Below are 27,738 nucleotides of genomic sequence, written 5' to 3'. Positions count from 1 at the left end.
ACAAAATGCACATCGTTTATAGTTTCCTTTGAGCTTTTTTGCAGGCGGTTCACTATTAGTAAATCCCAATTCCTTAGAAATGCTTGGATTTGTTATTATTCCTTGAGGCTTACGGTTTCTGTGTTGTTCTGAAAGAGCGAGTCCCAGTGTTTTCAGAAGCGACATTTCTTGAATAAGGTGTTTTACCTTGAAGCTTGCTAATTATATTCCTTGAAGGCTTCCTAACATTTTGCAGATATTTTGTCTTTTCCCATTTTGTTACTTTATCTTTACCTATATAACAATCTGTTGTTGACAGTGAACATTCATCTTCTATTTCTGTCTCAATTTCAGTGGAAGAATCATGATCGCTGCAGTATTTTTCATCCTCAGAGGCAACACTATCGTCAGATAACGGTTCAACGTCACTAGAAAGTTTTTATAAGATGTCGTAACTATTCACTTTCTTCCTCGTAATTCATATAGCGCGTCATACTGCACTAAACTAAGAGACAGAAATGGAAACGTTTGACGAACACGAGGACTCGCATGGGTATGACATGCCCCCAACCCCTCTTTCTCAAAATCTATTTTTAGAACAGAACTGGTTTTTCCCCTAATGAAAGAATGTGGCCTTGGATGCAGCTACATGAAATTCTGGCCTAATCCGAAAAACAGGAAGTAACAAAAACGCTGAATGAAAATGGATCGGGCATGTCATACCCGGTGCGAGTGCTCGCGGGTTAATAACAAAATAACAAAGCAATTAAAGAATACAATGATGTATTGCTAATTTATTTCAAAAACGTCCGCATTTAAGGTGATTGATAAACTTGTTTTTGTTAATTAAAGACAATGATTAAAATCTTAGATTTGCGTTGGTTGTATAAAAAAGAAAATGCGATATTAAAGATGAGAATTAAATTTGGTCTGGGATTTCTTGTTTTGAACTTTAAGAAGAATTATACACACATTTAGGAAACAGGCTTTTTGAAGTTTCGGATATCTTAAACATTAAAATGATTACAATATCAGAAAAAAATAAACATCTAATTGGATTAATAAATTTAGTTTGGTTATTTAAAAACGATGATTAAAATCTTATATTTGCGTTGGTTGTATATGTAAGATATTAAACATAAGAATTAAGTTTGATGAGGGATTTTTTTTTTTTTTTTTTTTGTATTTTGAGAAAAGTTACATGCAAATTTAGAAATCAGGCTTTTCGAAGTTTCTGACATCGTAAACATTAAAATGACTACTGTATCAGTAAAAAATAAACATCTAATTTGAAAAATAAACTTAATAAACTTGGTTTGGTTAATCAAAGACTGTTATTAAAATCTTATATTTGCATAGGTTTTATAAAAAATATATAAAATATTAAAGATGAGAATTAAGTTTGGTCCTGGATATATATATATATATATATATATATATATATATATATATATATATATATATATATTGTACTTTGAGAAGAAATATGTACAAATTTAAGTAACAGACTTTTCGAAGTTGCTGATATTGTAAACATTAAAATGATTACAATATCAGAAAAAAATAAGCATCTAATTGGATTAATAAACTTGGTTTGGTTAATTAAAGACGGAGATTAAAATCTTCGATTTGCATTTGTTGTATAAAAAATATATAAGATATTTAAAATAAGAATTAAGTTTTTTTTTTTCGGGATTTTTTTTGTTTGTATTTTGAGAAGAAATTTATATAACAGGCTTTTCGAAGTTTCTAATAATATAAACATTAAAATGATTACAATATCGTAAAAAATAAACATCTAATTTGATTGATAAACTCGGTTTGGTTAATAAAAGACTGTGACTGAAATTTTAGGTTCGCGTTGGTTGTATGGAAAACATATAAGATATTAAAGATGAGAATTAAGTTTGGTCCTGGATTTTTTTTTTTTTTTTTTTTTTTTTTTTGTATTTTTAAAAGAAATGTAGACAAATTTAGATAACAGGCTTTAAGAAATTTCTGATATTGGAAACATGAAAGTGAACATTGCTCAAAATAGCATAACTCATAAAAGAATTTTTCATGAACACCAAATTAACTAACTTTACAATTTATTAAATTTAAATGACATCATTTCTTCAAGATAGAAAACCAAATATGATCCAGATGCTTTATGCACTAAAATGCAAAGACATAGAACAGCAATCTATCTATAAGTAATGTCTAATATTGATTATTCTAATTATCCAATTATGTATTTTGGTTTTATGGGGACATATTAATTATAATATATTAATGCTCGAAATTTTAAAATGGTATCGCAACGCAAAAATCAGAACCTCTTCTGAAATAAAATTTGTGTTTTATTATTTATTGTTTCTTACATTCGGAACTATCCTTTATTCTCCGTAATTCTTAGAAAATTAAAGAAAATTTTAAAAGTTTAATTTTATTTTTAAAAATATAATACAAAAAGTATGAAAAGAAGTTTCATGCTTTTATATAGAAAGATACCTGTTTTATAAATGAGAAACTATATATTTGGAAATTAATTGATCAATAGAATTAATTACCAAAGTGTAGCGTCACCCTATATTTTATGAATACTTTTATTTTATCTTGAAAAATGAAGCTGGCCTTTTAGTCTTAATAAATATTTTTTTCAAGATAATGGAAAAATATTCTTAAAATATAAAATAGCGAATTTTTTTATTTTTTATTTTAAACAAATTGTAAAATATGAAATTCGTTTTCTAAATAATTCAATAAATAATAATAATAAATAAAAATAATTAAATAATAATAAATAATAATAATTAAAAATAATAAATAATAATAATTAATAATAATAAATAATAAATAATAATAATAAATAATAATAATTAATAATAAATAATAATAATTAATAATAATAAATAATAATAATTAATAACAATAAATAATAATAATTAATAATAATTAGTAATAATAAATAATAATTAATAATAATAAATAATAATAATTAAAAATAATTTAATATTAATAATTAAACAATAATAAATAACAATAATTAAATAATAATAATAATAAATAACAATAATTAAATAATAATAAATAACAATAATTAAATAATAATAATAAATAACAATAATTAATTAAATATCTGTATTGAGTAAATAGAGTAATTTTTTCATTGTTTATTTAACACTAAGCATTCATCAAAAAGAGCTTATTTTGTGAAAAATACTATTAATATTTTCAAATAAATAAGCCTTACTCCATTTGAATTACCGTTAAATAAGTTCTTGTCTATACATGATTCGCATTTGAATATTTATACAACCACTTTTTAATGTTGTCTTTGATTTTTTTAGTGTTTTATCATGCTTTGAAATTATTTATAATAATTTTTGCAAAATTATTTCCTTAAACTTCGTTAAAATCCTTTGAATAAAGTTTGCTTAATATTTCTTAATAGGAGTTGACATAGCGTCTATATTTTTCTTAGACATAGCAAAAACAACGCGATATTTATCTGAGTAATAATTACCACCTCATTAATTTGAACTTCTAAAGCTCGTTAATACAAATACTAAACAATAATGCCACCAGGCACATTTATTAATCTAAACAAAAGCTCTCTTTCTCTCTAAAAGAATAAGAGCTATCTGCCACTTTAATCGATTATTCAAATGGTTGTTACATATTTTTTTCATCGAAATTTTCGTCATTAATCATCGCTGGAAAAAGCCTTCGGGATATTAGCATTTTTATTATTTTATTAAAATTAAGAGGTTAATAAAAATTGCAACACTTTTAGTAATAGATTTGCTGTGAATGTTTTGCTACTAGTCATAAGTTTGTAATGTTTATTCGCCTCTAGCATCCGATGATTAAAACTTCAGAATAAAAAAATAAATGTTGTAACTAGGGAAAAAAATATCAAGCCTCTTTTCTGTTAATCAGAATTCTCCTATTCTGAGTAATAAGCCCTCAAACCTTAATCCCCCCCAAACCTCGATTCGCTCCTGCTTGAAAGCTACAGAATGAATGGTTCTCGCGTGTGTTATTAAAATTGAACGTTTGATAAGTAATTGCTAGTTCCAGGTTTGGGTTTTTTTCTATGCATGAGAATTAGCTCTAACTAATTTCTCGGACAAATGAAGGCATTTTTATAATTTATGTTTTAAATAAGCTTATTGATAAGATGAATCGCAATCAAGCAAATCTTTTAATTACGACGAATCGTTTAATGCAATTGCATTTAGTCTGTGGTACTGCGGTCCATGCATATATGACGAGATTTGTAGTAACCGGCTTTTTTATCAATACAAATCTCGAATTAAAAAAAAAGGCATTTGCCTTGACAAAATTATAAATATTAATATTTAGAAAATTAGAAATGGCATAAGCTTATTTATGGACTCGGCATCACAGTAATTCTATAAGATTATGAGTATAAATACCTTTTCATTCGTCATTTATTTGATTTTCATCAAAATGCTAATAAAATTTTTCAAGTAATCAAAAAAAAAAAATCAATCATATATGTTTTATTTGAATGAAGATTGTTACATAAATAAATTATATTTAATTAAAAATAAGAGAAAGCCATTTTTTCTTTATCTGCAGAATCTGCATTGAAATTATGAGTTAAATTTTACAAATGAGCAAAAAAAAAAAAATCTAAATTAACGTAGCAAATCTATCTTAATTCAAAAACATTTGTAGAAAAATAATATAAATTTCATTAGAAACTTATTCATCATTTAGTTTCAATAACTGAAATTAAATTAAAAACTATTTTCTTCTGTAAAATTTTTAATCAAAATAAATATTGTAATAAGGAAAATACCAGTGCTTCCACCGTCTAAACGTAAATTTTACAAGATTGAAATTTCCAACTTTCATAAGCACATGCAGTAAGTGCATTTTTCTGTTTTTCTATACAATATATTGGATCATTAATAATAATACAATTTATAAATATTCTTCTCTTAAAAGTCCATGATTGCTCTTTGTCAGCGATATTAATTTTAATTTATTTTGATAGAACTGAATTTTTCATTACAACTTATATTAAATTTTAATTCATTACTTTTCATATTTTCATAAAATGGGTAGAAACTTAGTGTTTTAGGATTATTTTTGTAAGATCATTTTTGTTACACAAATCAAGTGCAAGATATGAGATAAAAAAAGAATCCCGATCAATCTATTTATGATAAGCTGGTGAAAAAATCATGTAACTTTCTTTCTTCTTCTTATTAATAACTAATACTTCTTTTCTATTGTTGATAAATCACATTTGATATCCCATGTATTATCCAGCCAGATCCATAAGTCGAAAGATGTATTATCCATAAACCAAAGGATAATGAAGAATTTAGGAAAATGTTTGTGAATAAGAGTTTAATTGAAGGATTTCAAAAGTGGTACTGTCTGACTTTCCCTAACATTCATAAAATGTTGTTGCCTTTCTGGAGGATTCTTAAGAGAAGTTGGCCCACATTTGTGATTTACTGGGAGGAAAACTTTCATAGGTTATACCAATCGCAGTAAAACTTTCGCTGATAAAGCGCATCTTGGTAGAACAATTCTTAAATAACTGGTGAATTGGTTAATAATAAAGTCATTTATGAACTTCTGCAGCTGATAATAATTGTTCAGTTACACCTTAATTTAAAAATCAGGTAACTGATGATCTGAGCAATTAATTTCAATAAAATGATATTGAAAATAAATCCAAGAAATATTTTTTTTCTTTTTATTTAGCTGTAAAAAGAGTATTAAAATAGAATGGAAACGTGGTTAGCATTTTCTTGGTCACAATAGCTTTGATTCTATCTCTTTGAGAAGTTTCAACTGATTTTACAGCGAAAAATGTATTTTAAATACTAGGGAATTTATAATTACAAAATCACTTTGTTTCCTATTTTCTTAGCAGAAAACTATATAAGAAAACCATAAGAAAATATAGAAACACTTTCATTTCATCCCTCCATCATTTTTTCCAAAAATATCCTAATAAAATGTACACTTTCTACATTAGCATTACTCCAAAACATTGATACAACTGATTATTCTTTGTATTAATGCGTTTTACTTATTTGCCTGAAAAGCAATGAATGGTCAGTTATTTTCAATATTCTAATTGAATTCTCGCTGCTTTATTAACAATGCTGCTGTTATCAAGATTAAAACTATGTTTAGAATTTGCAAAGAAGTAAAATAATTACCACTAAATTACCATTGTTGAAATTTGGAATTCAGATGCATTACAATCATTTCTATTTCCTGAAAATATCTTAGAATCTACATAATCGAACATACGATTACAGTGTTAAATTTATAGGTGATAAGTCATTATCAGGATGTTAATTTTAAAAAGTTCATTTTAAATATATGTTCATTATGTTCATTTTAAAAAGTAGATCTAGTTGCTTGTAATTTACTTTCTTTCGAGTAAAACTCATTTGGGGGGGATCGATAAGGCTCTGTTTGCTCTGAAGCAAAATTATATAGAAGCGTGGAACTGTTTTCCGTTACTGTATTTTTTCTTTAATAGAATTTCTAGCAATTTAGAAGTGTTTAGAGAAATATTACTACTGATTATACTTATATCTAAATACTACATTAAAATGTTACTATTTTTTTTTTAAATTTTTGTATAATGATGAGGGATCAAGAAAGAGAGTGTATAAAGTTTTTTATAATAAACATCAAACTCTAAAAGATAATTGGAAGAATGTATCGTTGTATTCTGCATTCTGAGATACTAGAACAATTTAATGCATAATAATTCTCAAAAGCATTCTTCCTGTTGTGTTTGAATAATATTTTTTTCTGGGTATTCAGACCACCAGGATAAATTACAGACAAATAATCTATTTTTTTAATTATTTTTCACATTTAACTTTTTTATCTAGTTGTTTTCTTAATTTAACTTCGCCATTAAGTTAGTAAATAAAGTTTTCGAATTGTTTTCATTTATTTTAAATAAGTTAAAATCTAGTTGATCTGCTTCTTATTTATTTTATAAAAAAATCTTTAAAGAGATATTTTTCTCATATGATAAATATTCAGTACATATATATATATATTCTCATATGATAAATATTCAGTACATATATATATATTTTCTCATATGATAAATATTTAGTAAGATAGATATTTTTAAATGTTTTTGATAAAGAATATCCTATATAAAATCGCAATTATTTTTCAATTTCAAATCAAATCATAAAGGGATAAAAATTGATACTCATTTCATTTATTTATTTTTCTACGACAAATTGTGATTGTATAATCAGTGCTGGAAAAATGTATTAATACTAAAGTTACTAAAGTCGATTCAATGTAATTATTTTTCCGTATTACATTTTTAATGAAGTAAAGGTTTCAAAAAAAGTTTATTTACATTTTAGTAAAATTATCTTTGCATGAAACATTATATAAACGTATTTGACTTTACTAATAATAACCAATCACAAAAAAATATATCAAATAAGAAATCACAGTAATGTTTTTTTTAATCTTTTCAACTATCTGCAAGTTTTCAATTTCACATTAAATTTTCAATGTTACTTGTTCCAAGAAAAAATTGCATATCAAAAGCTTGAAAGGAAAAACTAAAAAAAAAAAAAAATCTTATCAGTCATTAAAAAAATGAAAGATTTAGGAGCTAATATTTACAGTAAATAAGTAAAAATAAAATGATTTTCTCTTTCTTAATCTCTATTTTCTATTGAGCCATGACTCGCCTGTACTCATTGTGTTAACAAATTTTATTCGTTTTAATAAACGGCATCAAATAATTAACTATAGGTTGTCAGGAGATAAATTTTAAAATAAATATTTATCAATAGTTAAGGTAGCGTTAAAAAATCGTTTTTTTTTTTTTTTTTTTTTTTTCTTAGCATTCTTAATGTTTGAACAGTTGCCATTATAAAACAGTTCAGATTTTGTTACTATATCCAGTTTTTCGGAAGTTACAAAGATTTTATATACGTTTACGTCATTTATATGCATTTCATTGCGGTTTTACATCTTTAAATACAATTAATTTACTTTTTTCAAATTCTAATATTTGGTGGTTTTTTCGTAAATTTTAGTTTCGATTATGTACGACGCATTCTTTAGTACGATATTTTTTTCGTCATAAATTCATACGATTGCTTTTCGTCATATTTTGTTCTATTAGTTTATCAATATGTTCTGCAGTTCCTGAACTACAGTATACGTGATTTATACATTCAAAAATATTCTACAGCTGTTTTAATGCTTCACAATGCGAAGAAAGTTGAAAATTTCACTTTAATTATTAGTCTGACCTCATCATTTAAAGAGTGGATAGAAAAATAGTATATTTTTTTAGTTCAGGAACTAAGAAATATTATTCTTAAGATATCTGCAAAAATTTAAGCAAATCATTTGATAAAATTCTGGACTAAAAGATTTTTGTTTCTGGGAATAAATCACGAATTTTTTCAACCGTCAGAAGTTTCTCGCGTAACCCTTATTACATAATACCTTCCATAAAAGTGTAAGAAATTACTAGAATTTCCTTGAAAATGTATTATGATTCCTTAAATCAATTATTAGACTCAAAATTACAAAAAATCAATGATTCGCATATTTTTTATTGACGCTGATTCTAACCCCTAGATCCCGCAGTTGAGGTCAATATTATATATCACATTTAAAAAGGAATATTTTGAGAGAACTCATCGTTTTACTGTCAAATGTTAACACAATATTTTCTAAATTCAGGTGTTATAAAATGTACATCCACTCACCTGCACTTTAGATGATGCATTTTCATGAAAAGTAGGAGTTTCTCAAAAGTTTCAAAAGTAAAAATATAGGCAAACAAAATTATGGAATTATATAAAACAGCAGATTGATGGAAATTTTTCAAATTGCTTATAGTAGTATCAACCATTTTATATAAAATGAAAAAATATCATTCCAAGAAGCTATAAAGATTAAACATATCTTCTTATTAATTCGTCTCTAATGACGAATCATGTAGTATATGTGTTCAAGAATAAAATTGTTTATGTTAAAGAATAAAATTGTTTATGTTAAAGAATAAAATTGTTTATGTTAAAGAATAAAATTGTTTATGTTAAAGAATAAAATTGTTTATGTTAAAGAAATAAAATTTTCAAAATGACTCACTAGTTTTTGTAGTGAAAAGTATTATTTTCAGTTTAATCATTTTTATAGATTAAGAAAAACAAAACTCCCAAATGAGTTTTGTAAAGATGAAACAAAATCATCACAACTGAATAGAGATTTTTATTTACCAGGAATAATTAATTGAAAAGATTTTCATTCAGAGGTTAAATTTATCAATTTGTCGCAAGTAAAAGAATATAGCAATCATGTTGAGATTAAAATAAACCATAAATTTTTTTTATGATAATCACCCTTTATAAAAATAAAATTATAGAGTTCAGACGTTGGTACATGTTAAGATTCTTTTCAGTGTGTATTTTTTTTTTTTTTGTTCATGAAACTATTAATGGTTGTTAATATACACTTTGAATAAAAAAGAATCGCATAACTAAAGAAATTTTAATAATACTAAATGCCTGAAAACTTCTTTTAATTTAAAATTAAAAATTTGTGAAATTTTGTTTAACATTCAAAACAAATTTAAACTTATCTTAATAGTCCATAAAGCATTTGAATTACGTAATACTTCCTTTTGAAAAAAAAACGCAGATAATACAAAATTAAAGAAATTAATTCATCCGAAAGGCTTAGATTTTTATTTCAATGAAAAGATAATCACTTTTTCTTAATTATTTTTTCGTTCATTTAGAAGTTCTAAATTTCTTTCATGAAGAAATTCATTAAAATTTTAATTTTTGTTTGCCCATATTACTTAAATCATCTCAATGAAATATTTTTTTTAAAGTACATAAAGCATAGTTTGGAAAATCAAATACCTACTTATATAATAATTTCCTGAGAAAATTAAAGTAATTGTTCAATAATTTATTGAAAAGAAAATAACCCATTTTGCATTTATTGTACATTTTTGTAAGAGAATAAAAGTGTTTATAACCACGCATTATAATAAATCATACCATTCATTATTATTATTACTATTATTATTATTAATGTTATTAGTATTATTATAAATTTTACTGTTATTATCATTGTTATAAAAAAAGATTTATCTGAAAATACATTTAATGAACAGAATTTCATCTTATTGTTCATATAAAAGACTTATTATTTTTTAAAGTATTAAGAAAAGGCAATGAAATATTTTAACGGTACCCCATATATTTTTTTGTGTGAGCACAGAATCTTTTGTTCATGTTTTAATAATTAAATATATGTATTGCAAGGAGACCTTAACTGTCTCAGCATTTTCTCGTTGAAATCTAAAAATCTCCAATCATTGAAAATACATTATTGAATATATTTATTATGCCATGGGAAACTTTCCTACCACTACTATTAATCGACAGAATATGCAAACGGTACTTAAAAGTAACTATCATGCATGCTTGCATATTTTCCCTGCATTTACCAATTTTTTTTTTCTATTTATGTAACTGTCATTAAATATGAGCTCATTTTTGTAATTTTGATTCACATTTTTTTTTTTTTTTTTTTTTTTTTTTACAAAAATGCACATTTTTAAAGCAATCTTGAATTATTTAAAAACGAAAACCTTCAAACCTCGTCGAATAGGTTTATCTTCTCAGTTCTTCTGACAGCTTCAAAGACCAGTTATGTTATATTTCCTGTCACCCACATATACTCAAAATAAAATAAATGACATGGCGCATTTATCAATACTTATATGAATTTTATAAATTTATCTAATAAAATATTTTTTATTTAGAAAACTTGTAACATAACATAAAATATTTATATGAAATCTCTCGCATGCAACAGACGCAACGTTTATCTGTGATATAACATACAAATGAAAGAATTCGTATTAATTGTTTAATCGAGCAAAAAAAATTCCGAAAATATTTTTAATTAAAATTCTTATATTAACGACTGCATCTTAAAATACGCAATCTTAAAATACTTTTTCTATCATATCAAATGCATTCTTAAAATATTTTTCACTATCATATCAAATGCATTCTTAAAATATTTTTCACTATCATATCAAATACATTCTTAAAATATTTTTTTCAATCAAACCCAAATGTTTCCAATATCAAACAGCATCAATAAATTGCTTTCTTTGAATTTAGGGAGTTCGATTTTCTATACTTAAAATGCACCGTCAATTTATAAATATTGCATTTTCACCGTCAATCCATTTTACAGTAAAATGCCTTTTCTTTTGTAGTTTGTTTCATTCGCATTTTTAGAGGCTTCCATTACATGTCTTTCTAGCAGTGAAAGAATACTCTTTAGATATCGTTAAATAGGAAAGACTTTTTGAAAATTTTAAAATGTTATGAAACTTATTTTACATATTTAAAAAAAATTATTAAAATAAATTTATTGCTTTCTTTGAATTTAGGAATTTGATAACTATACAATTCCTTCTAATAGATTCATTTTCTTCCTTGAACGAATTGAATCTATGTTACAAAATATCAGCATACTTTTTGAAGTCCTCTCTTATAAAATCTTTTTAGTTATGAATTCAAAATAAACTTTTATTTACATATCTGTTAAACTAGCGATTTCCGCAGTTGTCAATTTAAAATTAGTTTAAAAACTTAATTTTTTTAATTAAAAATGAAGCATAAATATTATTATTATTTCGAAATATATTTTATGAATATTGCTATAATATTGCAAAAGAATACTATGAAGATATTTCTAATAAAATATTGCGTGTAATGCTTTCCATTGATTTCTTATGAATAGTAGAAAAATGCATTTATAAATTTCTAAAATAAATGAAAACAGTAAATGAATACTTTTATATACAAATCTGGTAAACTAGCTATTTCAGCAGTTGCCAATTTAGAATTAGTTTGAAGATTTATATTTGGAAAGATATTTTTAATAAATATAAAATATAAACTTTGTAATTATTTCAAAAATTTGTGAATCTTACTATAATATTGAAAAATAACACTACGAAGATATTTTTCATAAAATAGTGCATGTAATGCCTTCCATTGATTTCTTATGATTAGTATAAAAAATGCTTTTGAAAATTTCTAAAATAAATGCAAAACACCAAATAATTTCAACTTAAATTATTTTTGAGTATAGTAAATCCATAAGTAAATTAAATCTTTTATTTCATGATGAACACTATGAAAATATTTTTAATAAAATATTGCGAGTAATGCCTTCCATTGATTTCTTATGATTAGTAGAAAAAGTGCATTTAAAAATTTCCAAAATAAATGGAAACACTAAATAATTTCAGCTTTAAAAATTTTTGAGTGGTAAATCTATTAATATACTAAATCTTTTATTTTATACATGAAAATATTAAATAGAGTCTGTTACCAAAGGAAATATGCCTAATTCACAACTGTCTTATATGCAAGTTTAAGATGGAGTCTTCTTTGAACTGGATTTCTCAAACATCCTGATTCTTCCAAGAATGGTGAATTGTATACGGCTTTGTTAGGATTAAAATTCAAATATTACGCTAGGAAAATATTTTCTTTCGGAAATGAATTGTCCAAGTAAATACACTAGCAGTGTTATTCTCAAATAACGCATCATCTGAAGAATTATTACTGCAAATAAGTAAGCCAAATTACTTAGCCAATATTGCAAGGAAGCATTCATTATCATTCCTACACAAAGGGGTGCTTGTTTAAAAGATTAATTTGTTTTACTTCTAGAAAATGTGTTTACTTTTCTTGAATTGCAAGCGGGTGCATTTCGAACCCAAAATTAATCAGATGCTCATTTGTAATTTGAAAACCATGAAACGTTTCGTTGCGTTTGTAATATGAACCACCTAAAGCAGATGATTATTACCTTCGTGCTTTTGTCATATCTCTCAATTAAAGTAATATATTTTCTTTCGTTTTCTTAACGTATCGAGGCAATTTATCTACACTCAAAATATGGATCGTTTATAATTATTGATGTATTACTATAATTCCATTCATAGTAGAAAGATGGTATTTCAAAAAATCTAATTAATATTCTTGCCAGTCACAATCTTTTTTTTCAAATATTATTGATTAATAAATTAATATACTTAAAATTTGTATAAACTTTAGAAGATTCTTTGAATGGAAAATAACTACTATTGATAGGATTTAAAAATTGCTATGGTTTGCAGAAGAATTTTTTTTTAAAATATTAACATTCGTAATATATCATTAAAGAATTTTGTAAAGGTTTTACATAAAAATAAACACATTATAATTTCAAGTAATCTAACGGCTAATAAAGTAATTTAATTATTTGGTTTCCTTGAGAATTAAACCAATAATAGTTCTTGTAGAATTGAGTTTATTTAACATTTCGTTTTGAATCTGTGCAAAAATTATTTTGCTCCTTGAAATGTTCAACTGTGGCCAGGTGAAGCAATACTAATAATACATGTTATTGCACGATATAGTTCGAAATTCTGAATGCCTCAAAATATCGTGAGGATATCGTAAAATATTGCTGGGTATTTTGTATAGTGAGAGAAACACTCGTATTTGGAATTCCTTGATTGAGGGAGAACGTTTCCACCACAAAAAAATTTAAAGTGGACTAAGACCCTTTTGGAATAGCCTCGAGTCCACCACTTTTCAGCCCTGAAACTCCAATCAAAGCCACCGAGGCTTTGAATAGTGTTCGAAAATAACAGAACGTTGCATGTTTCGTTACATGATGTAGAGTAAGATTGTAGCTAAAATTAAATTTTACATTAATTAATCAATTAATAACCATCTTTCATATACTTGGCCAAACAAAGCTGTTGTGCCAAAAAATTTCCATTAATTCCTATCCTATAAATTGAAGAATGTTTTCTTATAGAAAAAAAATATGATGAACAAAGAAGGCATATCTCAATGTCATCCATGGAAACTCTGATACTGAAAAATACTATGATGGCACAATCTAAAGAGGAAAAATGTAATAAATTTACATGCATATTTCTATTATTGTAGATATAATCCTATTAAAGAAAAAATACTTTTATTTTATTTTAAACATTCATCGCATAAATAATTTATGCTTTACTAGTGCTTTATTGCTTAAAAAAAACTTATTTTTAGCCAAGCAGCGCGTTTAATGCTGCTACTTGCAATTTTTTTAATACTGCAACATAAAAAGTTTAAAAAAATCAAAACACATACCTATTCTAAAGAAGAATCAGCGTAAGGAAAAAATGTAATGAAAATAGGAAAAAAATTGAGAAAGCAGAAAAATATATTTATGTATTGCGAAAATGGAAAAATATAACGAAAATTGAAAAAAAAATGAAAAAAGACTTTCGGTAATATGACTCTGTCATGAGTTGTAGGCCATTCCTTGTAGGCTGAATCCATTTATTTGCAAGGAAAAATCTCTGTGTCTAAATTAAATACGGTATTAAAAACAAATTTAATTAAATAAAAATAAAAAAATAAAGCAAAAATGATTACCTTGAGTATCACCTTACCTTTCGGTGATCGGAGGAATCAGATGAGAGTAAGATATTTGAGAAATCATGATTATTTGATCTGGTGCTTCATATTGCGATGAATCAATCTAAATAACTTTTTGAATAATTTTCAATCAAGGCAATGCTTGGACTTTTTTAAGAATGTATAAAGAACAAAAAAAAGGATTACAAATGATACTCCTAGGTGCCCGTTCTGTAAAAAGCAGATATTGGTGAATGAAACCAGGGTTTCCATTTCTCAATCACGTAAAATTTGTATAGAAAAAGTGTATGGTATGTATAAAGAAGTATGTGTATTTGTATGCCTAAAGCACACAAGGAAGACTGCAAATTATACACTCAGGTCCAGTTCTGTAAAAAGCAGATATTGGTAAATGAAATAAGTGTGTTCATTTCACAGTCATTTAAAATTTGTATGGAAGAAAATTCTGTTCATTGTCCCTACATTTATCTGAGTTTTTATTGCATGAAATTCTATTACACAAATATCTTTCTGATTGGGTGTTCCAATAGTGCATTTCGTAATACCCATACTTCAAAATGCCTATTTACCTAAAATTATTTATCCCATCAATGCGCACTTTTGATATGGGATTAAATGTTTCAGTTTATATCACTGGCTCTCGCTTCCTTGATGGCTGAAAAAAAAAGATAGGGATCGAGTTACCTCCATTCCAATGACGATTCATCTGACTTTATGAGTGGTGAACACATACCGCTCTTAATAGAGGTTACGTTATATGCTATGCATTTCCAGTTATAAAGTTGTGGCGACTCTGTTATTCAGATCCCCCTTGACGTATTATTAGGCCAAATGTAGCTCCAAGTGATTATCTAAAAATCGATTTCCTCTGGAAGGGGGAGAAATGCGGCCTGAAGATGACAAAAATTTCGTTTTAATTTTCCGGCTCGTGTCAAAATAGTGATTTGCTTTATTAACCGACTCAGCGCCAATGACAGGACGTCACTCCTCAAAGATAGATATATGCTTGGAATACGCCCAGATCTGCAGTTATCGACCATTAAATGTACCGAACTGCTTCGGAAGGGTTTAGGTTTTCTTGTGGGTCTTTGTGGCTGTTAAAAATACAATCACAGCTTCTTTAACCCTTTCTAGGGCCATGAGAAGTATGCTTCCCACCAAATTTATCAATCTTTGTATGAATTTATGTAGGTTGGCATAAGTTCTGACAAATTTTTTTTTAGAAAGACAGAAACTTAGATGCTTTAGTTCTTTATTTTACACAAAATGAAGTGTTTTGATTTGTTACTTAATTATTATTAACCAAATTAATTAATTAATCAAATTAAATTTATCTAATACGCTAAATGAATCCCTTTTCTTATTCTAATTTCAAGCCCAAAAATATTTTAACATAATATGACTAGGAAAAAATGGCCCTTTAAAGGGTTAAATCGACTTTCATATCCTTTTGTTTCATTTTTACATATTTTGAATAGAATGTAGATTGATCGTATTAGAATGGTCAATATTTTTATATGACATTTATACGAAAAGGAGAAACACAGATTATCTAATAAGAGTTATTTGATGATATTATAATATTTAATATAATTACATTTAATAGAATATTTATAGTAAAATTAATAAATGAATTGCTATAATAATTAATTAAAAGTCAATATTTAAACAAAGCTTATTATCTAATGTGTGGAATTGTTTTTAACCTTGGTAATTCTTGGCAAGAATTCTTGGGGCATATTTTCTTTCAAATAAAATATTTTTACGAAATCCAGTAATCAAACAGATATTATTACTCTATGCCTTATCTAAGCATAATTACGCTGTAGTTAATCCACACGAAATACAACTAATGAAACTTCTTTACTCACAATGAATCCAATGATAAGACGAGAGAAAAACTCAGAGTAGTTAAATCATTGCACAAAACTAGCGCAGCAAATCACGAATTGGCTAAAATAGAGATAAGAAGCTTAATGGCTCTAGAGATCAACCGTCTGACTTCCTTCAGTAGACCTCACTTTTCTAGGATTTGTATGACCAGATTACCTTGAAATAGATGGCTCAATTAATCCATAAGATTAGTGTTAAAGAGACGATCAAAATAATGATTCGTTAGAAGGAAAAGAGATCACTATTTGTTCTATGGAGAAAAACGAAAATGATTTGATGAGTTTTACAGGATGCTTGAAATTCTATCAGTTTTAAGCTTAGCGATGTTTATTTCTTAAATTTTAAGATGTAGTGAATATATTAATGATTTAAAAGGGAGTAGAGAATTTTTATATGAAATAAATAAAAAAAAAGATTTTTTTTTTCGTTTAGGGAACGTACAATTTTCTTCTAAAATGCATACCTTATTCATAATTAAAATTCATAGAACATTTTTCGTTCTTTATATGCAAAATGGGGAAATAAAGCCCAAAAGAATTTTGTTTTAATATGTATATATAAATAACCTAATTAAAGTTTTATCCCCAACAAATGGAAGATTCCTAAAGAAAAGACAAAATTTAAATTAACTTAACAGTTAGTGTTTTCTTTTTTATGAAATATATTCAACTTCGTATAAAACCATGGCGTATGTGATGTGAAAGAGAATAATTATTCCTTTATACAAAAATCTCATTAAATAAAAATTTCTAGATAGTTGATAAATATATTTTACGATTTCAATTAAAAAATTAAAACATTTTCCTTACTTTAAAAAGAGTAAATTTTCTGTTGCGAAATAAAATATATAACAAAGTTGCCTTTTAAAAGCTATGAAATGACAATATAAAGAACTGCTTAATTTATCTCGTTTAAATTCAATTTTCCGATACAGAAAATAAATATAGCGCTTGGAGTATTGAAAATATATGAAGAAAAATCATTTAAAAAATAAAGGATTAACTGAATAACAATGTGAACTCCAGATTACAAATGATCACTAATTCTATCAACAATAAATTGTCAAAAATTAAATAACGAATTATTTTCGACTTGGCTGAAAATGATTATTGATTGTTTAATACTTTTTTTTACTTCTTTCATTAATAATTATTTAAATGTAAAAATGGATTTAAATTTCTGAAATAACTTAGGGAATTATATTTGCCAATAAAAAAGACCTTTAAAGTTATGCTAGTTTTAAGAAGTTTTTTATGAAAATAAAGCAAGAAAGATTCCTTTTAGTAGAGATTAAAATGTGCTAATTTAAAACTATGTCTTAGTATTCTTTAATTATTTGCATTTTTCTTTTATTAAAAAACTGTTTTATATATTTTAAATTATTAGTTAAATGAAACTTCTCTGAAAAATTATTATTCAGAAGGTCTTTTTCAAAAGAAATTGAATGAAGAATGATTGTACGGAACATTATTATTTTCATTTCCGAAAGCATTTTTTACTGAACAGATCATCTGCTTTTTTCCACAGTTAAATCAGAGCTTCTTTAAAATTTACTTTTATATTTTGAGTATGATGTTAACATCTAATAAATACAATTCACATAATTGTGATTGATTAATTATGTTTATTCATCGCATATTATGTGAATTCAGTAAATCTTTTCTAAAACAAAACGAATGAAGAATGATGTATGAAGCACTATTATTTTCAGTTCTGAAAGTATTTTTTACTGAACAGATCATCTGCTTTTTTTCCTCTTATTAAATAAAAGCTACTGTAACAATCACGCATATAGTTTGAATACGATGATTAAAGTTAGCATCAAATAAATACAGTTCACATAATTGAGATTGGTACGAAACATTATAATTTTCATTTCCGAAATTCTTTTTTACTGAATGGATCATCTGATTTTCTTCCACAGTTAAATCAGAGCTAATTTAAGATGTACGTTTATATTTTGAGTATGACGACTAAAGTTAACATCTAAGAAATACAACTCACATAATTGTAATTAATTACGTACCTCTATGGTTGTTCATTTCATATTTTGTGGAAATTTTCGAACGAAATGAATTTTACAAACCAAGTATATTCATCATTTATGAAGAAACTCGTTGTCTCTAATGCATTATATGTATATGTACATTTGAAAGCATTTTGAATAAATGGGCATATTACCAACCGGAAAATATTTTCCATGAGTGGATCTTGAAGATATTACGTGACAGGAACCCATTCAGTAAAACCAATACCAGAAACTCATAAAACTAAGCATTACTTTTTTCTTCTTTTTCAGCTCAGCTGAAAGCACCATTAGACCAATATGTCAGACAGCATTTCTCCAATGTTCGTGTTGTTCGTGCAAACAAAAGAGAAGGCCTCATTCGAGCAAGACTTTTAGGCGCCAAAGCAGCTAAAGGCGATATTCTTGTTTTCTTGGACTCCCATACGGAAGCCAATGTGGATTGGTTGCCACCACTTTTAGGTAAGAAATTACTTATACCATTCGACAGATATGCCATCATCATTACAAGAGATGTACTAAATAAGTTCATCTATTGTAATAATGTTAAGCATGCGAAAGAAGCACAAATATTCTGCATGCCTTAAAAGAAGAACAAATGATAGAAAATATTACAAAAAATATTCCATATTATTTATAAAAAGTTAAAAGCAAGATATGCTTTGATTTTAATCTAATATTCTAAGCTAATTGTTATTTTAAATTCTTGGGATTGAAGCTCAGTCGAAAATACATTGAAACCAGTAACACATTTAAATGTAGAAACACTGAACTGTACTCAGGCCATAGTACAGTGGTCTGAGTACAACTAAAGATATATACTCATTCTCTTGAACTCGCAAGATATAGTTTAAAGATCTATCATTGGATTCAAAATTGGAGTTTCCCGACTGCAAAACCCTTTTTCATCTGAAACTCTCTACGAATATTGACTTGATGTAAATAAATCTTGTCATTGCAATCCAAATGCTGCCCCTTCATAAGAGAGTGAATGCTGAGAAAAATGGTGCAAGAGAAAGTTGTTCAAGTCGTACCCTTTAAGAAAATGAACACAACAAATTAATTAGGAAGTTGATAAGAAAAATAGGAAACACCTTTTTGTCATCAAAAACATAGCAAAAACGGTCTTGTTTATTGTAAAATAAGTGAAAATAATTTATACATTTTTCAATAAGATAGTAAATATAAAATATAAATTAAAAAGTTACGATTTCAAGGATCGTTAGTCCTACTAAGAATTACTTAAATCGTACTGAAGAATAAACTGAACCAAAACTAGTGAAACCTTGTTTTATTGTTCAATTATTCGATTTTTATCCTCTAATTAAATATTTTCCTATTTCAACATTTTTTTATAGTTTGTGGAATGCAGAGAGAACAGTTTTATCAGTATTATATATTTACTAATAAACAACAAATATGTGCTCACCCAGTATTGTTTCGTACTTGTCAAAGAATTCTTATTCTAGCTCTTTATTAAAACTTGTCACTTGTCATTGAGGTTGCCTTTGGAGAGCATAAAGACAAGGAGGAATGTCCCTCATTTTTTGTAGTGTTCCACTTTTCACAACAATTCGTGTTTTTTTTAAGCTGAAATGACGAGGTATTTTATATTTTTCTGCTAATTCAAATGTCAACTTTTTTAAATCAGTTGTTGTAATTCCAAAAATACGTGATTTTGACGCGAGAATATGTTTAACCAGGTATTGTTCTATTTCTTCGGTCAGGTCTTTGGGTCTTTCAATCTGGCGTAGGAGTTTAATCCCTGGAGATAACATCAGAAAGTCGGTTTAAGAACTCCATATTGCTTATGAACCTCATTAAATCTTATTTGATATCTGCGAATTTTCCTTAACTTCTCAATTATATTTTCTTGCTTCCACCTGTCGTAAATTCTTTTTGACACTTTGGCATCTGTAATGCAAACACAAAAAATAACTTTTCGCAATTATATCAAACGCTATCGTAATCTACATTACGCTAAATCAAACTACTTTACTTACCTGTTTTGTGCCAAAATTCCTACGTTGAAGTGTACCAAATCCTAAATCATACCAGGTATGATTTACAAATCTGATGTTGGGACGACTTAAGTTGCTGCACGATTTTTTTTCGAAACGAACACAAACAGTTTTGAAATAACTCATCAAGGCGTTGTTTAAACCACATGACATCTTAATTGTTACAGGATAAAGAACCAAAAATAAATACTAACCAACAAATTATTTACTTGTTATAAAAGCTAATAAAAAAGTATAGAGAGAGAAAGAAAAATTTGTAGCGGTTTGTATAGAATACCAATGTATTTTTTGATGACCAGAGAAAAACAATATGACTGACTCAATAGCTCAACACACTTTCTCTCCAAGATCACTATTTTTGGCACTTTATTTAGTACTAGCCGCCTTTGGCGACCAGCTGGTTCGCCAATCAATGTTCGTTAAAAGTTTCATAATTAAATATTTTATGCAATTCCTACTTTAATAGCTTCTTCATCAAAATATTTTAAAACTTCAAATTTTGATAGGCATATAATTCACTCATAATATTATAAACGCCTTCAGTCATAACGTAATATGTATCTCTCTCATTTTCTGTTGGCTCCCATAGAATTCATACTTTAAATTAAAGTGGAAAGGATTAATCTGCAATTAATATAATAATATTTTTTTTACTGAAACAAAGTATTTTTTTTTTTTTTTTTTGTAATATGATTATTGAAAACAGTCACTGAGTGTTTAAACTTTATGGGAACTAAAGAATATCTTTCTTAATTTATGTAATATTTCAAAAATTTGTCAACAAAATTTTCTCAGATTCATCATGACCAGATTGATAAATTAACAATGTTTCATTTTAAATGAATCAAACACTAAAAAAAAAAAAAAAAAAAAAAAAAAAAAAACGAATCGTTTAAAATAATCGGTTGAAAACAGGTTAAAAAAAAACTACTTAAAAGACGATGGTCTTAAAACTATAAGCATACACAAAAAATATATAACTAACATAAATACACTTTAATTACAAAAGCATGCAACTAATCTAAAAATAATTTAAATTGTCCGTTGATATTGGTTGTCATGTCAACATTCAGAACACAATGCGCATGCGTGAATTTACAACGCTAGTTACGGTAACGCAAATGCGTGAGTTTTTCTAATCCAGTTGGGGTAACGCTATGCAGATTAGAAATTTTTATTTCCTCTATTCTGTTTTATTTTAATTCAAAAGTATTTCAGAATTAATCTGAAAGATTGATTAATTAACAATGTTTAATTTTAAATGCATCAAACATTACAAAAATAAACAGAATCCTTTGAAATAATCAGCCGAAAAATCTTAAGCCTAGCCTCATTACTGTTGGGGAAAAAAAAACTGAACTTTTACTCATTTGGTGGTAGGGAAAATGAATAATTTTTTGTCGAGAAAGTTAGCTTTTAATTAATAATTAAAATTGTAATTAAAATTTCAAAAAAAGGGACCCCAGGTGCACATTCCAGACCTCTAAGGTATACATGTGCCAAATTTGGTAGGTCAAATGGTCTTTTCTGTGGAGCGCCAACACACACACACACACACACACATTGAACTTTATATATAAGTATAGATGTTTTTTTTAAAAGTAAGCGAAGAGGGGGAAAAAACTATTCTAAAAAATTGGGTAAAGCAGGTGTTCTTATTAAATAAGTAATTTTTTTAAAAAATGAAACGAAAAAGGGGAAAAGTTATTCTATAAAATTGTGTAAAGCAGATGTTCTGTCTTAGAAACTTCTTTTCCCTTTCCAGCTGTGTTGCCATAGAAACCGGCGTACAGCTGTTTACACTTTATGTTTATCTATTCAGATTTTATAACATCTAATCAGAGTAACGGTGAATATCAGTGTGTTCGTGTTCGTCAATAAATGTTAATTTTTTTAATAACATGATTAACGAAAACAGAGTCACTGAGCATTTAAACCTTATGGGAACTAAAAAATATGTTTCTTAATTTATGTAATATCTCAAGAATTTGTCGACCAGCCGGTTCGCCAATCTTAATGTTCGTTAAAATTTTTATATTTAAATATTTTATGCAATTCCTACTTTAATAGCTTCTTCATCAAAATATTTTAAAACTTCAAATTTTGATAGTCATATAATTCACTCATAATATTATAAAGGCCTTCAGTCATAACGTAATATGTATCTCTCTAATTTTCTATTAGCACCCGTAGAATTTATGCTTTAAATTAAAGTGGAAAGAATTAATCTGCAATTAATATAATAATATTTTTTACTGAAACAAAGAATTTTTTAATAATCTGATTAATGAAAATAAAGTCACTCAGCGTTTAAACTTTATGGGCACTAAAGAATATCTTTTTCAATTTACGTATTATCTCAAGAATTTGTCAATAAAATTTTCTTAGATTCATCATGAGCAGATCGATTAATTAACAATGTTTACTTTTAAATGCATCAAACACTAAGAAAATAAAACGAATCGTTTAAAATAATCGGTTGAAAACAGGTTTAAAAAAAACTACTTAAAAAACGATACACTTAAAACTATAAGCATATACAAAAAATATATAACTAACATAAATACATTTTGATTACAAAAGCATGCAACGAACCTAAAAAAAATTTAAATCCAGTCCACATCCGTTGATAATAATTTGTCAACACAATGCGGAATTCAGAACACAAAGCGCATGCGTGAATTTTCAACCCCAGTTACGCAACGCAAATACGTGATTTTTTTTCTACGCCAGTTGGGGTAACGCTATGCGGATTAGAAATTTTTAATTTCCTTTATTATGTTTTATTTTAATTCAAAAGTACTTCAAAATGAATTTGAAGGATCGATTCATTAACAATGTTTAATTTTAAATGCATCAAACATTAAGAAAATAAACAGAATCGTTTGAAATAATCCGCCGAAAAATACTAACCCTAGCCTCATTACTGTTGGGAGAAAAAAACCCGGAAGCTTTACTCATTTGGCGGTGGCGAAAATGGAAGATTTTTTTGGCGGAAAAGTTGGCGGTGGGGAAAATGGAAGATTTTTTGGCGGGAAAGTTAGTTTTTAATTAATAATTAAAATTCTAATTAAAATTTCAAAAAAAGAGACCCCAGGTGCACATTCCCGACCTCTAAGGTATACATGTACCAAATTTGATAGCTGTATGTCAAATGACCTGGCCTGTAGAGCGCCAACACACACACACACACATTGAGCTTTATTATAAGTATAGATGTTTGCAGTGATATGATTTGTACTATCTTCCCTTGTTGTTGAGATATATCCCTAATCAACATATGTTGTTCATCACTCCTCTGTGCCAAAGAAGCTGCCTTATTTTCTTGGATTCCCTCTCGTTGACCGTGTAATCGAAACTGTACTTTGGGTTTAAGTTGGGTCCACCAGTGTTCCATTGCATACAATTGTGACGAAGATACAATGTGTCACAAAGGTACAATATGTCACAAAGATACAAATGTGATAAAGTTAAATATATCACAAAGGTACAAATATTCTATTAAGCGAAATCTGAAGAAGATGAGGTGACTACAAAAGAGTCGGCCTCATCACCTAACCGCAGCTGAAAATTGCAAGTTTTATTCCAAAATATTGATCGCATAAGCTTAAAGCGAAACATAATTACAAACAATAACTAAGTAAATAAAATTATTTTAATAAGATTTGGCTAAAATTATTTATTGACTATGAAGTTATATGTGTATATTTTAAAACCATCAATTGAAAATAAATATTTTCTTCAAATTTACCATAAGTAAATTTACTTAAAATCTAATTTTAAGGGCATTTTTAAAGAGACCGAGTAATAATAATAACGCTTTTTATGAAACAAAATTCACTAATTTATTATATGCGCACATAATTAAAATGCCACAAGAAAAAAAAATGCCAGCCAATATTGTGTGGGAAAACCTGCAAAAGAAACACCTACCGTCAAATTCTTCAGATACCAAAGATATAGAAAGCAATATCTTTGTGTTTCTATACTCCCACACCAACGTAGGTTGGTAGCGTCTAGGTAATGAATAATTTATTTACATTTTTAATAATGATTTCAGCTAAAGTTCAGAAAGGAAGTACATGCAGTACATAATTAAAATCTCCTAATGACCAGCCTTTTTTTCACAATAAATGAAAGTGGTTATGTAGGAGGTAAAAAAATGGTAGTGATTTTTTTAAGATTTGCAAGTTTTATTTAATTAAGGTTTTCTGCATTCTATATATGGCTCTCCCAATGAAGCCGCGTGAAACATAATATTCTCATTATGAGTATAAAATATATATTGCGCGTCAGCTTAACAACCCTGAGGCAATAATTAAATTTTTAAAAAAATGGCATAGAAAATCCTAAAGAGGATGAAACCCTATATATGAAATAACTGAAAAGTCTTTTTATGCGTGATCAAAGTAAAAACCATCTTGAAACTTTTCTGTGTACAAATTACAAAAAAAAAAAAAAAAAAAAAAAAAAACACTTCGCAATTCTGAGCTAAATTAAAGGAGAAAAAACTATAGACATTAAATATATACACAGGAATGATATTTTATTCATTTTAATATATTTCAAATCTTTATTATTTAATGAAAAATTATCACATTTCTTAAATTTCATATATGAATATTGATAACTGTTATAAAATGCTGTAAGACAAATTAAAAATATGACAGTTTTTGCTTTCAAATATTTTAAATTTAGAAAAAAACTTTCAGTTAGATAATCAATATTAAATTTACTGAAATTCATATCAAATTCAATTATTAATATTCATCTCTCTCTGAATAGTTAGACAGCAATTAAAACTGTCGTCATAAAACTAAATTTTTTCATTATTTAATAGGTGTTCTTTAATTTATGTGTGAAATCTATATCAGTAGGTTTTAATTTATTCTAATTTTTAAAAATGGATTTAAGATTGTTGCGGTTCGAGAAAATTCTCTGATTTTAAATTAATTGACTCAAATGAATCTCAGTTAAGCTTTTCCAATTATTTTTCTAATGTTTTGGCATCCCAACAAGCAAATACAAGAAAACATCCAAACAATTGTAGAAAAAAAATGAATAAAACACTAGAAAGGTAAGTGCAAACCCAGTGTAAATCAACAAAATAATGCCAAAGAAATAAGTTCGACAACTTGCATTTTTATTTCGATAATTTACAACCAAAAGTTTTACAACCATGATGACAACATAAAAGACCAATGTACCATAATCAAAGAAGTGCAAAAGGTGAGCAAACCAGCTCTCTCATTTCTGCCTCTCATGCATTTCTTCAGACTAATTACCTCTTTCGTTGTTTCTTTTTTTTCTCTTCTTTTGATCTTTCAAGTTGTTTCTGGGAAAGATGTGCAATTGATTTCCCTATTTCTTAAAGCCTCGTAATTCAGATGGGTGACCATTAATTTTTTTTCTTCTATTTTTCTTGATACTAAGAGTACAAGCATTCTTGTAGGATTTTTCATTCTCGAAAGGCATTGTAAAACTCTTTCATTTATTTAGAGCAGTTTCGGTTCTTTCTTTCTTCCTTTTTTTTTTGTCAAAGAGGCTTTATATAATTGTTTATGAGATTCTCTTTCTTCCACAGAACAATTAAAATTTGAAGTAGATTGCTACTTTTAGGACGCAGTAGAGGATGAATTCCAAAAGAAATGTCAAAATGAATTATATGCTTAAATCTCACATCACTAATTCGACTCCATAACAACTAAAAAGGTACAGTTGCGAAAAAAAAAGAATCCAATTTAACTCCTCCATTGTTTGCAGTAAATGGAAACTAAAAATACCATTTTAAAAGAAAAATATCTTCAAAAAGATTTTTTTGTCTTAATATTTCATAATTCAAAATTTCATTGGTTTCCCAACATTTTAAAACCTCGTAATTCAAATGGCTGACTATTATTTTTCTTCTTTTCTTCTGTTTTTCTTGATACTGAGATTCCAAATGTTCTTGCACGATTTATTATTTTGGAAAATTATTGAGATATTCTTTCCTTTATGAACTATAATTTCTTGTCAAGAAAGCATTGTATAATTTTTATTAGATCCTCTTTCTTTCACAAAATAAAATATGAAGGTGATTTCTAATTTTAAATGACAAACACAAATGAATTCCAAAAGAAATATCAAACTGAATTCTTAATTCTTAAATTCTTTATTCTTAATTCTTTATTCTTTACTCTTCTTTATTCTTAAATATTATGTTAATAATGCAATTCTATAACAGAAAAAAGATACAGCTAGGAAAGGAAAAATCATTCTTCTTAGCTCTGAATAAAAGTACAATTGTATAGGTAGAAGATCTATTAAAATACATTTTGTCCTAAAATTTCATAACTGATAACCTATACATTAAAACTGTTCAAATTTCAAAATTTTTAATGACAATACCAAATTTTACTAACAAAAAATTTTTTCATCTAAAAATTATCAAAAGTACATATTTACATACAAAAGTACATATCAAATTATCAAAAGTACATATCAAATTATCAAAAGTACATATTTACATACAAAAGTACATATCAAATTATCAAAAGTACATATTTACATACAAAAGTACATATCAAATTATCAAAAGTACATATCAAATTATCAAAAGTACATATTTACATACAAAAGTACATATCAAATTATCAAAAGTACATATTTACATACAAAAGTACATATCAAATTATCAAAAGTACATATTTACATACAAAAGTACATTTAGTTAGAATAACAGGAGGAAATATTTGACGAATTATGTTCTAGATATGTCTCCATATGATGAAGCTTTTTGCTTTTTTTATAAACGTCGGTAGCGAAATATTTATTTATGAGACACTTTAAAAGCATTTTGTAAATGATTTTTAAATGATTTTCCCTAAATATTATTTAAACATTAATTATTATTACGCTCAAAGCTTTAAAAGTAAAATTAAACTTAAGAATAAGCGAAAATAAAAAACTAAAAACTATTTTACTTCTTTAATGATATTTTAACCTTAGTTTTAGGATCAATGGTTAACCGAGAGAAACATATCATTTAAATGAATTTTCTTTTTACGCTCTATTTCTTCATTCCTTTTTGAATAAATATTTGGATAATTATTTTCTAATTTTTTAACACATCTATTAATGGATTTAATGAAAGTTTGCCCCGTTTTATTTTACAAGCTGTTAAATGAAGCAGTGCCATTTTCTATACACTCAGAAATCCGGATCTGCTTTGCTGCAGGCTTGAAATTCTATACGAATTACTTTTTAATGCAACATATTAAATAATATGAAAACAAAAAAGCAAGGCATAGATTTTTTTTAAGCG

General features: G+C 26.5%; 1 protein-coding gene across 1 annotated transcript in view; it reads left to right on the top strand.

Annotated features, from left to right (window-relative positions):
• Positions 1–27,738, top strand: part of LOC129961028 (putative polypeptide N-acetylgalactosaminyltransferase 10) — a 295,335-nt gene that overhangs the window by 145,935 nt on the left and 121,662 nt on the right. The window contains exon 5 of the mRNA XM_056074820.1: positions 18,688–18,876. Within this exon, the coding sequence (XP_055930795.1) occupies positions 18,688–18,876 (189 nt within the window). The remainder of the gene's footprint in view (positions 1–18,687; positions 18,877–27,738) is intronic.

Source organism: Argiope bruennichi, chromosome X2 (assembly GCF_947563725.1).
Source record: "Argiope bruennichi chromosome X2, qqArgBrue1.1, whole genome shotgun sequence".
Lineage (NCBI taxonomy): Eukaryota > Metazoa > Arthropoda > Arachnida > Araneae > Araneidae > Argiope > Argiope bruennichi.
Note: the sequence above shows the minus strand (reverse complement) of the source record. Positions and strands in the feature narration are given on the sequence as shown.